The sequence below is a fragment of the Coturnix japonica genome, chromosome 3 (assembly GCF_054131305.1).
Source record: "Coturnix japonica strain WE chromosome 3, WE-NBRP24, whole genome shotgun sequence".
In the NCBI taxonomy this organism is placed as follows: domain Eukaryota; kingdom Metazoa; phylum Chordata; class Aves; order Galliformes; family Phasianidae; genus Coturnix; species Coturnix japonica.
Genome location: NC_140665.1, coordinates 76,532,343 through 76,545,557, shown reverse-complemented (window position 1 = coordinate 76,545,557; position 13,215 = coordinate 76,532,343). Strand labels below are relative to the sequence as shown.

The following is a 13,215-nucleotide window of genomic DNA, read 5'->3' as shown; positions in this document are numbered from 1 at the left end:
TGTATGCAGACCTAAACACGTAAACCGCAAGCTGAAAAACATTACACAAGTAATTGACTAAATATAGTTTTGCATTTATGTGCTAGGTTAATACAGTGTTGTATAAAGATGGCTGTAGATGTTACATTGATTTTTTTGTAACTGAGAAATACAACTTGCTTAAAACGCATTCATTCTTCATGAGAATGGCTTTTCACCCAGATGAAAATAAATGCACGTTCAAGAAGAAAGTAAAATCTCTTAATAAATGGTTTGCAGAATTTATTAGGTCTTTTTAATACACTCAGTACTTACGAAGCTAGTTGCATATAGAGTGATCTCCACCATATACATTACAATTTCTGTGCATCATCTAAAAAGAAGTCAGATAGTATTTTATAGATTAGCTAGCTTCAAATTAACCTAGAAGTGAACCCTTCTGCTGTTTATGACACTAAACCTCACTGCTTCTAACTGCAATATTTCAATTAGGTTTCACTGCAAACATAAGCTGCACTGGAATAACAAAGATCACTGTCATCTCAGCTTCTCAATTTCTACAGTTCAGTATCTCAACACTGCAAGAATTTATTGTGGCATCTACTCCATATAAGGAAACAGAACGTGAGATTTCCTTTACAACAAAGCCTGCTCAGCAGAATACATGTTTCAAGAAACTCTTAGTGAAAGGAATTCACTCAAGTCTGTGACTTGAACAGACATTTTAGATTCATCTTGCTTACTGCATGGAGGTACTCTTTAAAAAGCAAAACCAGCAAAGCACATCAGGAAAACTGGATATAACTTAAAGCAAAGAGAACAACAAAACAGCAGGTTCTACCTGCAACAAACATCTCTCAGTTTAGAACAAAATTTAAGAGGAACTCATAGAGATAATGAACAAATAGGTTTCCCGATGCCTTTATAGAATGCCGTTTTACTGGCCAGGCACATTTGTTGCAACTATTAACAGGAATTCCATGTGTTGCAATTTGCACTGCACTTAAAGAATCTAACGTAACAAAGGTGGGTAGGACACAGGAAAGAACATTTAACTGCTAATATAAATATATTAAAATCTCATCCAGAAATGTAAGAGTCCATGCACACAAGACAATAAATTGAAAAAAACACTTAAGACTTGCCTTTTCCTTTCAAAAGCACTGACACTCAAATTCTGCTAAATGAACAATTTACATGGTATCTTACAACAGTCTTCTCCACAATCTGTATGTACTGAATCATACTGACGTTACACAGCACATGACAAGCAGCAGATGCATCAAGGGAACCGGAGCTACATGCATCAAATGGCCTGCCCAGCCAGAGGCAAACATCAGAAAACTGTTTCTGACAAATGCAGAGATACAATCAATACAGCTAATTGTATACCCGTCATTCTGAGAGTTAATCCAGAGCAAGGGGGAAAGGAGATCTTTAGATAAAATTATATACCCAGCCCCAGAAGTGACATTAGCAGAGATTTATCTTCCAACAGCTGGGTCCGTTCTGGACTGGCCTTGATGCACATGCAGCATAGTTGCTTTCAAAACGCGACTTTAATTGGGAATGTCTGCACTGGTGTTTCTATTTCCATATTTGTGATGGATGATCAGCAATACAACTCCTAAGAAGAAGCATATGGACCCAACAGTGATGTACGCAATGCCCAGGAAGGGGTTTTTGCCTCCCATCCATGAGATTGTGCTTAGGATCATTCTTTTTCGTCCATCAAAACTGTGCACGGGGTAATCTGAGAGAAAACAAGGAATATAGGAAAACAAGAAACATGAAGTGCATTTCCAAACCTAACTTAATCAGTCACACTAACATGTTGGATTATCTGACTCAGGCTCCCGACACAACCATCTTTGAATATTCAAAGTAGCTTCAAAGTAGCTGTTCTTTTAAGCAAAGATTAACTTGGGCACAGTCAACTACTCCAAGAAAAATGCCACAGGGGTTATTCACTTTGTAAATGGAATGTAAATGCAGTTTCATGGGCCTTTGAAAGGAACTTCAATAAAATGAAGAAAATACACTGAGGAATTGAAATCTGTATTTTAGTTTTTCCTAGTGAATAAATAGATAAATAATAAATAGACTCTTTTTTACACGCACTCTCTGTTTTGCAGGGAAGAAAAATACTGCAGTGAGTACTTTAATGATCTTCAGGAGCTTTCGAGTTTTAAGAATTCAGTAACTATGACAACCTGCCTCCTCTAGTCTCCTACATAACTACCTCATCTTTTGTGTGCCCAAAAAGGAATGACAGATGTGCACCTGATCCACAGCTCTGGCCTCTAAATTCTGAGCTCTTCACCTCTAAATTAACAGCTCAAGCAAAGCATCACCTGAACTATGCCTACACATCTTCCTGTTAGACTGCAGTCTGTCTGCTTCTGTATCTACCCAAAAAAATTATCACATGAAAATGCTCCCATGCAAAGACTGCAGCCTCAATCCCTTGAAGCAGGCAGCAGGGACTGCAAGAAGCCACATATGTGAACAAGCTGTGTGAGACTAAGGGTGAATGAGGCTGACCATACCCCTCTAAGCACTCAAGCATACTGAGAAGACACTAGTGTCTAGACTAGTGTCCTTTGTTTGCTTGCTGGCAAATTTTGCACTGAAATCTTCCCTGAGATTAATTTATAATCTCACAAAGGCCTCTTTAGAAGACTGGGGTGCCGTTGTTTTTTTTTTTGTCCCCCCATTTTGTGATCTCTGAAAACAGAAACAAAAAAAAAATCCAAATAATATTTTCATCCTCATTAAATACATAATGCAGTTCTATGAGAGCTACACAATAGTTTAAGAAAATTATGATTAAAACTGTATTTACATTAAAGAATATGAGCCTAAGTGAAAAAACTTGCAATAAGGCTACAAATTTACAAGTCATTCCTGTATTAGATTGTATCTGAAGATCCAGCTGACTCCGCAGCATTGTGTTTTTCTCCCTCCACCCTCGTCATCAGGCAAGTGTGATGTGCTTTAAGTTAAAAATGAAACACAAGAGGTAAAATCCTACATTTCTAAAGAATAATATTCTCAAAAAGATACTTGATCTCCCTGGTGACGGGATGAGGGGAAATGGCCTCAAGTTGCACCAAATAAGTTTAGGTTGGATATCAGGGAAAACTTCTTTAAAGAAAGGGTTGTTAAGTACTGGAATAGGCTCCCCAGGGAGATGGTTGAGTGACCATCCCTGGATGTGTTTCAAAACCATTTGGATGTGGTGCTCAGGGTCATGACTTAGCAGAGGGCTGTTAGTTAGGGTAGCATGGTTAGGTCATGGTTGGACTTGATGATCTTCAAGGTCCTTCCCAACCTGAGTGACTCTATGATTCTAAGAAAGTCACCTTGGCAAAACCTTCACCATAAAGTCAACTTCTATAATATAGTAAATTCGTTGTGACTTTCTATATGGTATAGCCAACAGACATACCACAAGTCTGAGTGATTGCATGAGACAGGAACATGGTTTTTGCAGACTGTCACATCCCTCCTATGCATCAAAGAAAGCTTTCTCTCTTTCCTAGAACAATGGATTTTGGTTTTTAATTAGAGCTACTTCTTATTTTAGCATAACTAGCTCAGACAACTCCATGCTTCAGGTGGCCATTCTGAAGTCAAGATGACCCAGTCATTTCCGTTTATGAAGCTACGGAACTGAATTTCATGATCTTAACAGAACAAACATAAGTTAGTTCTATAAACTATACGCAGAAGACAGTAATTATAAAGTCTCATTTGAATTAACCTTCCTTAAAAGTCCACCCACGTAACCCAGACAGTGTTCTAAGGAGTTTTTAAGGGCATTTTCAAAGGATACTGTACGTGATATCCAAAGAATATTTTCCAGCCTGTAAGGTAGGCTGTAAGTTACTCTTCCTCTCAATGAGACGATACAGCTTACGAAATGTTGGCAGAGCAGCAGTACGCATCCACACGATAAAGTCTTCATTGATAAAGCCATTGTTGTCAGGCTCAGAGTCCAGCATATACACTGGTTTGGGCCAGTTGACTGGTTTTGTTGTACCTAAGATTAAACAAAAACAACAATAAAGCATTTCAAACACAGGGCTAAATGAAGCACTGGATCACCAAAATTCATTCTAGTATCATAAAAAACATGCAGTGAATCCTGAGCAGTACAAAGAGCCAGGCTGGCTCATTGCTACTGCAAGATTACTGAACTGCTCAGGAACGTTAGAGTATGGCATCTGCCTTTGCAAGGGTAACATCACTTTGGTAAGGTCACTTGGCTGTGACTAAGCAAGCAAGACATATCAGGCTAAACCTAGAGCTATTTTCTATCTTACATATACACACAGACCCAAAAGCCCAGAAGGAAAACTGCTTTTAGACTTTGTCAAAGAAACTCCGACTTACCAGACTGTACTTAACTACATTTAACCTTATAACTGAGAGAAATCAGTTAATCTGATCACAAATAATCAGATTTTAAAAAGCACTGCAAGATCTACCAGTAGAAACATTAAAAAAGAAAATTTCACACAGTTTGGTTAAATAATCACAGGATTTCTTCTGAAGTTAAAACCACGCATTATAGCACTGCACTTAACGAAGATTTTCTCAGTATTCAAGGCATAAAAAGTTATCAAGAGCTATTTAATACATATATAAATGTAAATATATTTATTTATCAGAATTTGATTTGATATTTCAAGATCCCAAACGGCAACAAGTAATTGAAATATCACTTAAGCCAGGAATCTTTTCACCATCTTAACAAATTGGATTAGTTGCTAAGGCAAAACTAATCTGATGCCAAGCAACTGACAGAAAGAGCTTTCATGAAACTTCAGAAAGATTAAACAGGAAATAAGCCCAGGTTCTATTTTTACATGTTACATAACTACAGTGAATTTAGAAAAAAATTATATTAGTTCTGCATTAAATTTGCAGCATCCACTGTTAACAGACAACTCTTCCAGAAAGCAGAGTAGTCCTTAGCTTGGACTTCTTCATAGAACAATATATTTAACATGTTCACTACAGTGTCACCATTGAGGTGAAGTCCATGGCAATCAATGTGTTTGAAATCTTTTGTTCTTAAAATTTCACACATTTCTTACCTTGGAAGAGCGCAGTTAAATTCTTTCCATCTCCCGTAGGATTCCTGAACTTCACATTTTTATCTGTCCACCACGCAATGCCTTTTTTAATCAAAGTAATAGCGGTCCTTGTGTCATTTTCGATGTGGTACAATTCCAATGTATCTATGGGGAAAATCAAATTGGAAGACCAGATAAGAGTGGCTTTTATTAGATGAATGATCCCGATAGGCAGTAAAATAATTATCTACAGGAAAAACAAACTGCCACAATCAAGAACTGTTCAGTAATAATCCACACACATACAGAGCAGTGCGTTATACATGTATAGCATCTTTATTCCACAGCCATAACAGCCACTCACAACAGATGTTTCAATCCCTTGTGTGCTATTAATGGTATTTTAATCTCAACATTCCAAACAATTAAGGTGTGTTAATTCAAAACAAAACAATCCACAATAATACCCAGAATAAAGCATCAGCACAAAGAATACACAATGCAAAAACACCTCAGTGCTAAACTCAGAAGTGTTACCGTACCATTAAACATACTGTTGGCGATAGCCCCACAGGGAGCAATGGGTTTATCCTCATTGGTGCGGTAAGGCTCACATTCCTTACTTGGATTCTGACAGTTAGAAAGAAAAAAAGGCAGATCAGTCTGTGCTAGTTTATACTTTAGTACTTCACACACGTACACAGCTCACACTTACTACAAAATATTCTCAGGAGTGAGTTTATTTACATATACTTCAGCATTCATTGCTAATCGATATGATTGATTTTTTTCTTTACAAGCAGGAAAATATTCTTGATAAAATATGAATAAAGTCAAAAAACCCATGATGGTCATTGTAAAATTAAGACCGTGCTTGGAAACTGTTAAGAGGGGAAAAAAAATGTTCTAACTGGAACGTTATTTATTTTTAATAAATAAAAGAATTAATAATTTAATAAATAAAAGAACGTTTATTATTTTTAATAAAAAATATGAATACCTTATTGTTTGTTGAATACAAAAATTCTACAGCTACATTATTATTAAACTAGTTATTCTGCCCTGTGATAACTTATGCAAGTCAGCTGTTCATTGCCTATTAGTATCTGTAAATATCAAAGCTCGAATACCTACAAGTAATGAGCTGTTGTCTCCGTTGAGTTGGCTGTCATCTCGAGATTTCACATAGCGACGGTGGTTTTGATAGAAGTTGGAAAGTCCGTAATACATGAAGACGTTACTCTACAAGAGGGGTTTTGATTTACACAACAGGTCAATAAAACACACAAACATGCTGGTTAACTGAAACCTGGAAATCCAACCTCTTAAATTGTATTTACTTTATAGTAACACTCACAGTAGTGATGCTCAAAGACTCTCTTTGTACTGAATACACACAATACTATCCCAACAAAAGCTGGCATCCTGAAGTCAAACAATATCAACATGCCATAAACCAGCAGCAGGATATTCATCAGTACTATCCCAATACTTACCTTGTCCAACACCAAGCACATAAGCCTCATTATGTGCCTCAAAGCTTGCATCTAGTGCTGCTGCTTCCTGCTGAACTCAGTTTAAGTTGTGCAGGAATAGCTTATCTACATGTCAAGTATATGACGCCCACCTAGGACACAGACAGTAAATCCAGATGTGTAAAAGACACGTGTCCCACTTAATACTGCAATTCCAGATAGAGAGGCACTAAAAACCATCTAATCTCTGCTAATGAAAAGACACACAGCCATCAAATCCAAGTTCATAGGAATACTAGAAATAATCCTTCAAGGCAGACACAAAGTAAGGCTGTGAGAATGCAATTTTCCTATCACTTACAAAATAAACCACATCAGCACATCTCATTTCACTTTGCATGCAAGGTTACGTACCTCAAATGAATGTTCCAGTGTGAAATTGATTGTGCAGGTACAAGGCGGTGTGCTATCCCAGGACACATTTAAACACTTGTTGCAGGGACTGGAAGGCTCTATTCCTGTATAATCAATCTATAAGAGAAAAAAAAAATATCCACATTAATTTAGAGTGGGAAAGCAAAGAAAATTGATTAATAAGTCAGAGAAATCGGTGTGGCATTTATTTTGCAGTATTACTACATCTCAGTTCCAAAAGCTCTGTTTGATGATCTCATGGTCCCTTCTAACCCAAACTATTTTGTGATTCTGACTACATGTTCTGTTCCAGCCTCAGACAAATCCGGCACCAGTGTGGGCCATTTAATGCTGCAGAAGGAGAGAAAAAGCAAACAAAACAACCCAACAAAACATACTGAGCAGATACTCAAGGCACCACCAAACACGCTCAGTATATAACAAGCAGATCTAAGCTGCTACATGCTTTCCAGAGAAGTCTCATTTTTAAAAGCCTACATAGATATTAAAAAAGAAAAAAAGCTTTGCCTAAGAAAACTTTATTTACTGCCTGTGTTTAGGCACTCCGTCAATTTTTCAAAGACTGCTTAATGAATCACAGAATGACCCGGGTTGGAAGGGACCTCAAGGATCATGTAGTTCCAACCCCCCTGCCTGGCAGGGCCACCAAACATACACATTTACTAGATCAGGTTGCCCAGGGCCCCGTCCAACCTGGTCTTGAACACCTCCAAGGACGGGGCATCCACAACCTCCCTGGGCACTCGAGAGCTCTCCTAAAACAGGGAAGGTGAAGACACAAATGCCAAAAACAGTAAAATACCAGATGAAAAAGAAAGACAATCACTGTTTATGTAGCTTATCAAGGATCTGTCTTTAATAGTTCAGCAACAAAAACAAAAAAAATTACCTGAAATCTGCACATTTGGGCCACCTTTACGATACACAATGTATCCTGAGCACCTGGGGCTCTCATCCTATAGCCTTTGCCAACAGAAGTCACTTGATTGACTCTCTCCTGCGTAGCTGCAGGATACAAGCGGAAGGAAATAACTGCTTTGGGTTCGGCAGGTTAGCTCCGTATGTAGGAGAAAGATTCCATCTGTTTATGAACTATTATTTCTGCACTTAAAAGGAGCTTCCTACTTAGTAACAGAACTCAGATCAGGGCAACACGCGACAAGTTACCAAAACAAAGTGCTCTGAGCTACAAATCCTGCTCAGCTTTATGAAAGACTGCTGCAATGGTATCTTCTGATTTACAGCTGTGGTCAAACATTATAAATCATTCTGATTCTCAGTAATCTGCCCAAAAATCCACATTAAGGGTAAATTAAACAAGCGGTTTCAAGGTTCAAGGAACAATTGAAGCCTGTTTCTTTCTGGATCTTCTTCAAGGTCTCCCTCCCATAGGTTCTTTGATATCTGTTAAGAGCTGCAGCTCTTTTTTCAGCAAAGGCATTTCAGAGATCTGTGATCTGCTGCCAGACTGCTGACAGATGAAACCTTCCTCTGACAAGCCCAGCTAAAATAAGTCGGATTCAAGAGCTGTTTGGTGAGGGAAAGCTTTGCCTCTCACTAAATGAGATACTGCATTTATGCTGAAGTAAATATTTGACTTTCAGTACTTGAAAGAAGCTTATAAGCAGGAGGGCAAATGGCTGTTTATGAGGGTGGACAGTGATAGGACAAGGGGGAATTAGTTTAAAGTAAGACAGAGGAGGTTTAGGTTGGATATCAGGAAGAGGTTTTACAGAGGGTGGTGACGCACTGGAACAGGTTGCCCAAGGAGGTTGTGGATGCCCCATTCCTGGAGGCATTCAAGGCCAGGCTGGATGTGGCTCTGGGCAGCCTGGTCTGATGGTTGGCAACCCTGCACATAGCAGGGGGTTGGAACTAGATGGTCATTGTGGTCTTTTTCAACCCAGGCCATTCTACGATTCTTTATTAAGTAGCTCTGCCTCAGCACTCCTTCAGGGCTTGGTCCAGCTGCAGAACAGGGACCAGCAAGATATAAAAATTTCACTTACATGAAGAACACATTACTTGTTATGTTCCATTGACAACTGAGTGAAAGTGATACAGGTATGTCTTCATCACTTGACAAATAATGAAACCACTGCTTCAAGAACACAAGAACTGATGCATGGAGCCAGGGCAGAAACCCAGCACCAGGGCTTCAGAAAGCAACAGCAACAAGAGGCTACAGACTCAAAGGGAGCTGGTAACTCCTGGCCCAATGGCCGTTCAGTTTGTTGATGTCCTTCTCAGCTCACTTGTTTCTGTTGCGCAGAAATAACACAGCTATTGTGCATACACATTCTCCAAACCACCTGTGGTCTTTGTAGGCTTCACAGCTGTTACAACTGGATGCTACTAACGAATCAGACTATCCTGAGTTGGAGAGACCCATAAGAATCACCAAGTCCAACTCCTAGCTCCACACAGCACCCACGAACTGTGACAGCTCAGGGCTGTGCCCACTGCCTCGGGCAACCTGTTCCATGCCCACCACCCTATGGTGCAGCCCCTGTCCCTCACCCCCAGCTGCCCCTCCCTCACAGCTCCATGCCGTTCCCTTGGGCCCTGTCGCTGTCACACAGAGCAGAGCTCAGCGCTGCCCTTCTGCTCCCTGTGAGGAGCTGCAGCCGCCATCAGGCCTCCCCTCAGCTCCTCTGCTCTGGACCTGCAATTACTATCCTTGGCCACTTCCTGTAATAAAAGGCATCCAATCAGTCTGTTTTTCTTTTTTTTTTTTTTTTTAATCCCTCTATATCCATCTCTGCAGATTTCACTATGTTTCCCATCATTTTGATGATTGGGCAACTAGAACCACACACGGCACTGAAGATGCACACGACAGTCACGCACCTCATCTCAGTTCCTCATTCCTAGCAGTGCCTTTGGGTCTGGTCTTAATTACTGTTAAACAATTCACAGCAGCAATCACAGCACTGGGATGTGCTTCCTGTTCACTCAGTATCCCAGACATTGCTCAATGTATATCACATCTTAACGTGCTGTCAACAGTTCTTATGAATTCTAAAAACAAACCAGAAAAAACAGGCCCACATTGGCCTTCTTCAACAATATAAAGCAGAAAATAGACACTTCTGAAGCTTTTTCCTCATATTTCACTCAAATGAACCATTTCCCGCTTTGAAACAGTGAGAAAAGGATAGAGAACAACCAGTGCACACACAAAAACCAACCCATAATCTTCAGACACTTTCAGATTTTGGACATCTTCCACATTTAAATTCAAGAGAGCTTCTAAAGGAAATCAATGGAAAGGCCACATCTCACTGCTTGCGCTCACATAATAACAGTGCAGTTCTCAGAGGCTGCAGCATCAAGTTCCGGTACAGGAATAGGGATAATATGAACCGTACACAAATATGTATTTGGGGACATCAATTATACACCCGATTCAGTTACAATACACCAGGCTTTCAGGCTGCTATACACAGAGGCAGCTCACGAGCAGGCTATTGTCTGAGGTGGGTGTAAATAAGTAGCTCTGCTTCCTCCCCCAGCTACAATTTTAAATGAGCTTAGTCACCGCACCTCGCTTTTAGAAGCCTCGTCTCCCAGTTACATCAATGGCTCTCTGGGAATAACATCTGGAGGTTACTAAGAAAAGCCAGAGCACCAGGCCAGGATCTGAGGTAGATGTGCACACACACACTATCCCCCCCTCCACTATTTCTGTATTAAAACGCTTCACAGAAAAGCATTAGGATCAAAGAACAGAACACAAGCTTCCTCCTTTTACTTGTATACCTGAACTGTTTGATCACAGCATCAGACTCACAGAACTCACAAACCCTATTCCCAGAACAATAAAATCCAACCAAGGGGAGATGGATAACACAAGCGACAAACACACTTGACAAAAAACAAAGTACAATTTTTCCTATACCTTGAAACCAGAAGAGACAGAAGACCTGCTATTACATTTCCAAATGTAAGTGGCCAACGCTGCTTCACGGATGCAGTTTATCTGTGTAGGGCAGTGTTAGTCGCACTAACTGTACACTTTAGGATGGAGCAGATGCCTTGTGGCTCCTGCTTGAGCTTTACAGCAGTATGTAAGTGAGCTGCTAAGCAGACACAGTGTTTAACGCTTCACAGAACCACAGAATAGGCTGGGTTGAGAAGTACCACAATGATCATCTGGTTTCAACCCCATTGCTATGTGCAGGGTCACCAACCACCAGACCAGGCTGCCCACAGCCACATCCAGCCTGGCCTTGAATAACTCCAGGCATGGGGCATCCACAGCCTCCTTGGGCAACCTGTTCCAGTGAATATACATACAGCAATGACAGGGCCACAAGGAGTCATGGAACCATTAAGGTTAGAAAAGATCCCTACGATCATGTAGTCCAATCATGCACCTAACCACCACCATTTCCCCACTAAACTACATCCCTTAGTACTGCATCTAAACATTTCTTGAACTGCTCCAAGGACGGTAACTCTGCCAGCTCCCTGTGCAGCCCATTCCAGCCCCTGACCACCCGCCCAGAGAAGTTCTTCCTAACATCCAACCTGAACTTCATTTACAGCTCTGGACTCAGAGGAAACTCTGATCAAGTTGCGCCAGGGCAAGTTTATGTTGGATATTAGGAAGAACTTCTTTATGGAAAGAATAGTTAAGCACTGGAATAGGCTCCCCAGGGAGGTGGTTGAATCGCCATCCCTGGATGAGTTTAAGAGCCGTTTGGATGTGGTGCTCAGGGTTATGATTTAGTGTAGGGTTTTAGAGTTACGGTTCTGGTTAGGCTGCGGTTGGACTTGATGATCTTCAAGGTCTTTTCCAACCTGGGTAGTTCTATGATTCTATGAAGTTGTCATCCTTAAGGATCAACCCAGATCCAATCAGAATGAAAAGATACGGTAAATATATTTGGATAAATACACATTGCTCGTAATATCAGCATAAGACCGCATGTTACTTTAATAGACAAATGACTGTCTTAAACATAACCATTAAAAAAAGCATTAGCCCACTTTTTCTTTTAACGCTTATCAATCTAGTATCCTGTTGAAAACAGGCATCTGAACCACCTTCAAGAGGGCTGTAAGGTGGCACAGACAGCCGGCGTGTTGCAAACAGAGCAGTGTGCTCTGAAGTGCCAGTGCCAATGTCCAGACGTGCAAATCCCTGCAGCTTCCAGGTGAGAAGCTTAAACGCAGCATCCAGACATGGCACAACATGCTTCAGTCTTCTATTTCCCCCTCCACTTCGGCATTTCCTTGACAGGAATTTTAGTTCCTGGGACTCTTCCACTGATAATAGCAGGACACGGGGAAATGGTTTTAAGTTGAAAGAGGGAAGATTTAGGTTGGATGTTAGGGGGAAGTTCTTCACTAGGAGAGTGGTTAGGCCCTGGAACAGGCTGCCCAGGGAGGTTGTGGATGCCCCGTCCTTGGAGGTGTTCAAGACCAGGTTGGACGGGGCCCTGGGCAACCTGATCTAGTAAAGGTGTATGTTTGGTGGCCCTGCCAGGCAGGGGGGTTGGAACTACATGATCCTTGAGGTCCCTTCCAACCCGGGTCATTCTGTGATTCTATGACTCTGTTTCCCAACCTCCTCCCGACACAGCTGTCCCCTCCCGCTTCCTCCCTCCCTTCCCAATGCCCCACACTGCGGGTAGACCCGTTCCCCGCTCACCTCGAACTCGCGGATGTTGTTGGAGGTGACGAAGATGCCGATACCGATGGGGATGAAGATGAGGCCGATGATGAAGAAGGCCGGCAGCACCGTGCCCGCCGTCAGGATGGGCTGCCAGGCGGGCAGGCGCTGCTGTTTGAACGCCGTGTTATCCGGCTTGCGGGTCTTCACCGCTCCGCCGCCTCCCGCCGCGGCCACGCCGCCCGTCCCTCCGCCCGCGGGGTGCCCGTCCGCTTCCTCCTTGGCGCTGTAGTTGACCGCCATGGCGCCGCCCGCCCACACCGCCGGCAGCCCCGCCCGCCCACACAACACGTGACCCACGGACGCCGCGCCTGCGCTCTCGGGGGAGGGCGCGCTGTTGAAAGGCGCGCTGTTGATGACGTAACAGTGGCGTCCGGTGGACAGGAAACGGCTGTGACGGAGCTGCGCATGCTCAGGGGAAGAGCGGCGGCTGGGCCTCATTGTATCCTTCCGCCTGGCCGGAGCGCACAGCGCATGCGCATTGTCTACTCAGGGGAAAGCGTCATAGAATCATAGAATTCCCCAGGTTGGAAAGGACCTTGAAGATCATCGAGTCCAACCG

General features: G+C 42.0%; 1 protein-coding gene across 1 annotated transcript; it reads right to left on the bottom strand.

Moving 5' to 3' along the window:
* Nucleotides 1-244: 244 nt before the first annotated feature.
* CDC50A (cell division cycle 50 P4-ATPase accessory subunit A) lies at nt 245-12,918 on the bottom strand. The gene is made up of 7 exons (XM_015859047.2): nt 12,633-12,918; nt 6,953-7,069; nt 6,198-6,305; nt 5,606-5,693; nt 5,085-5,228; nt 3,818-4,024; nt 245-1,732 (listed from the first exon to the last, which is right to left on the bottom strand). The coding sequence occupies exons 1-7, from the start codon at nt 12,894-12,896 to the stop codon at nt 1,539-1,541; spliced, it is 1,122 nt and encodes a 373-aa protein (XP_015714533.2). The 5' UTR covers nt 12,897-12,918; the 3' UTR covers nt 245-1,538.
* Nucleotides 12,919-13,215: the final 297 nt, after the last annotated feature.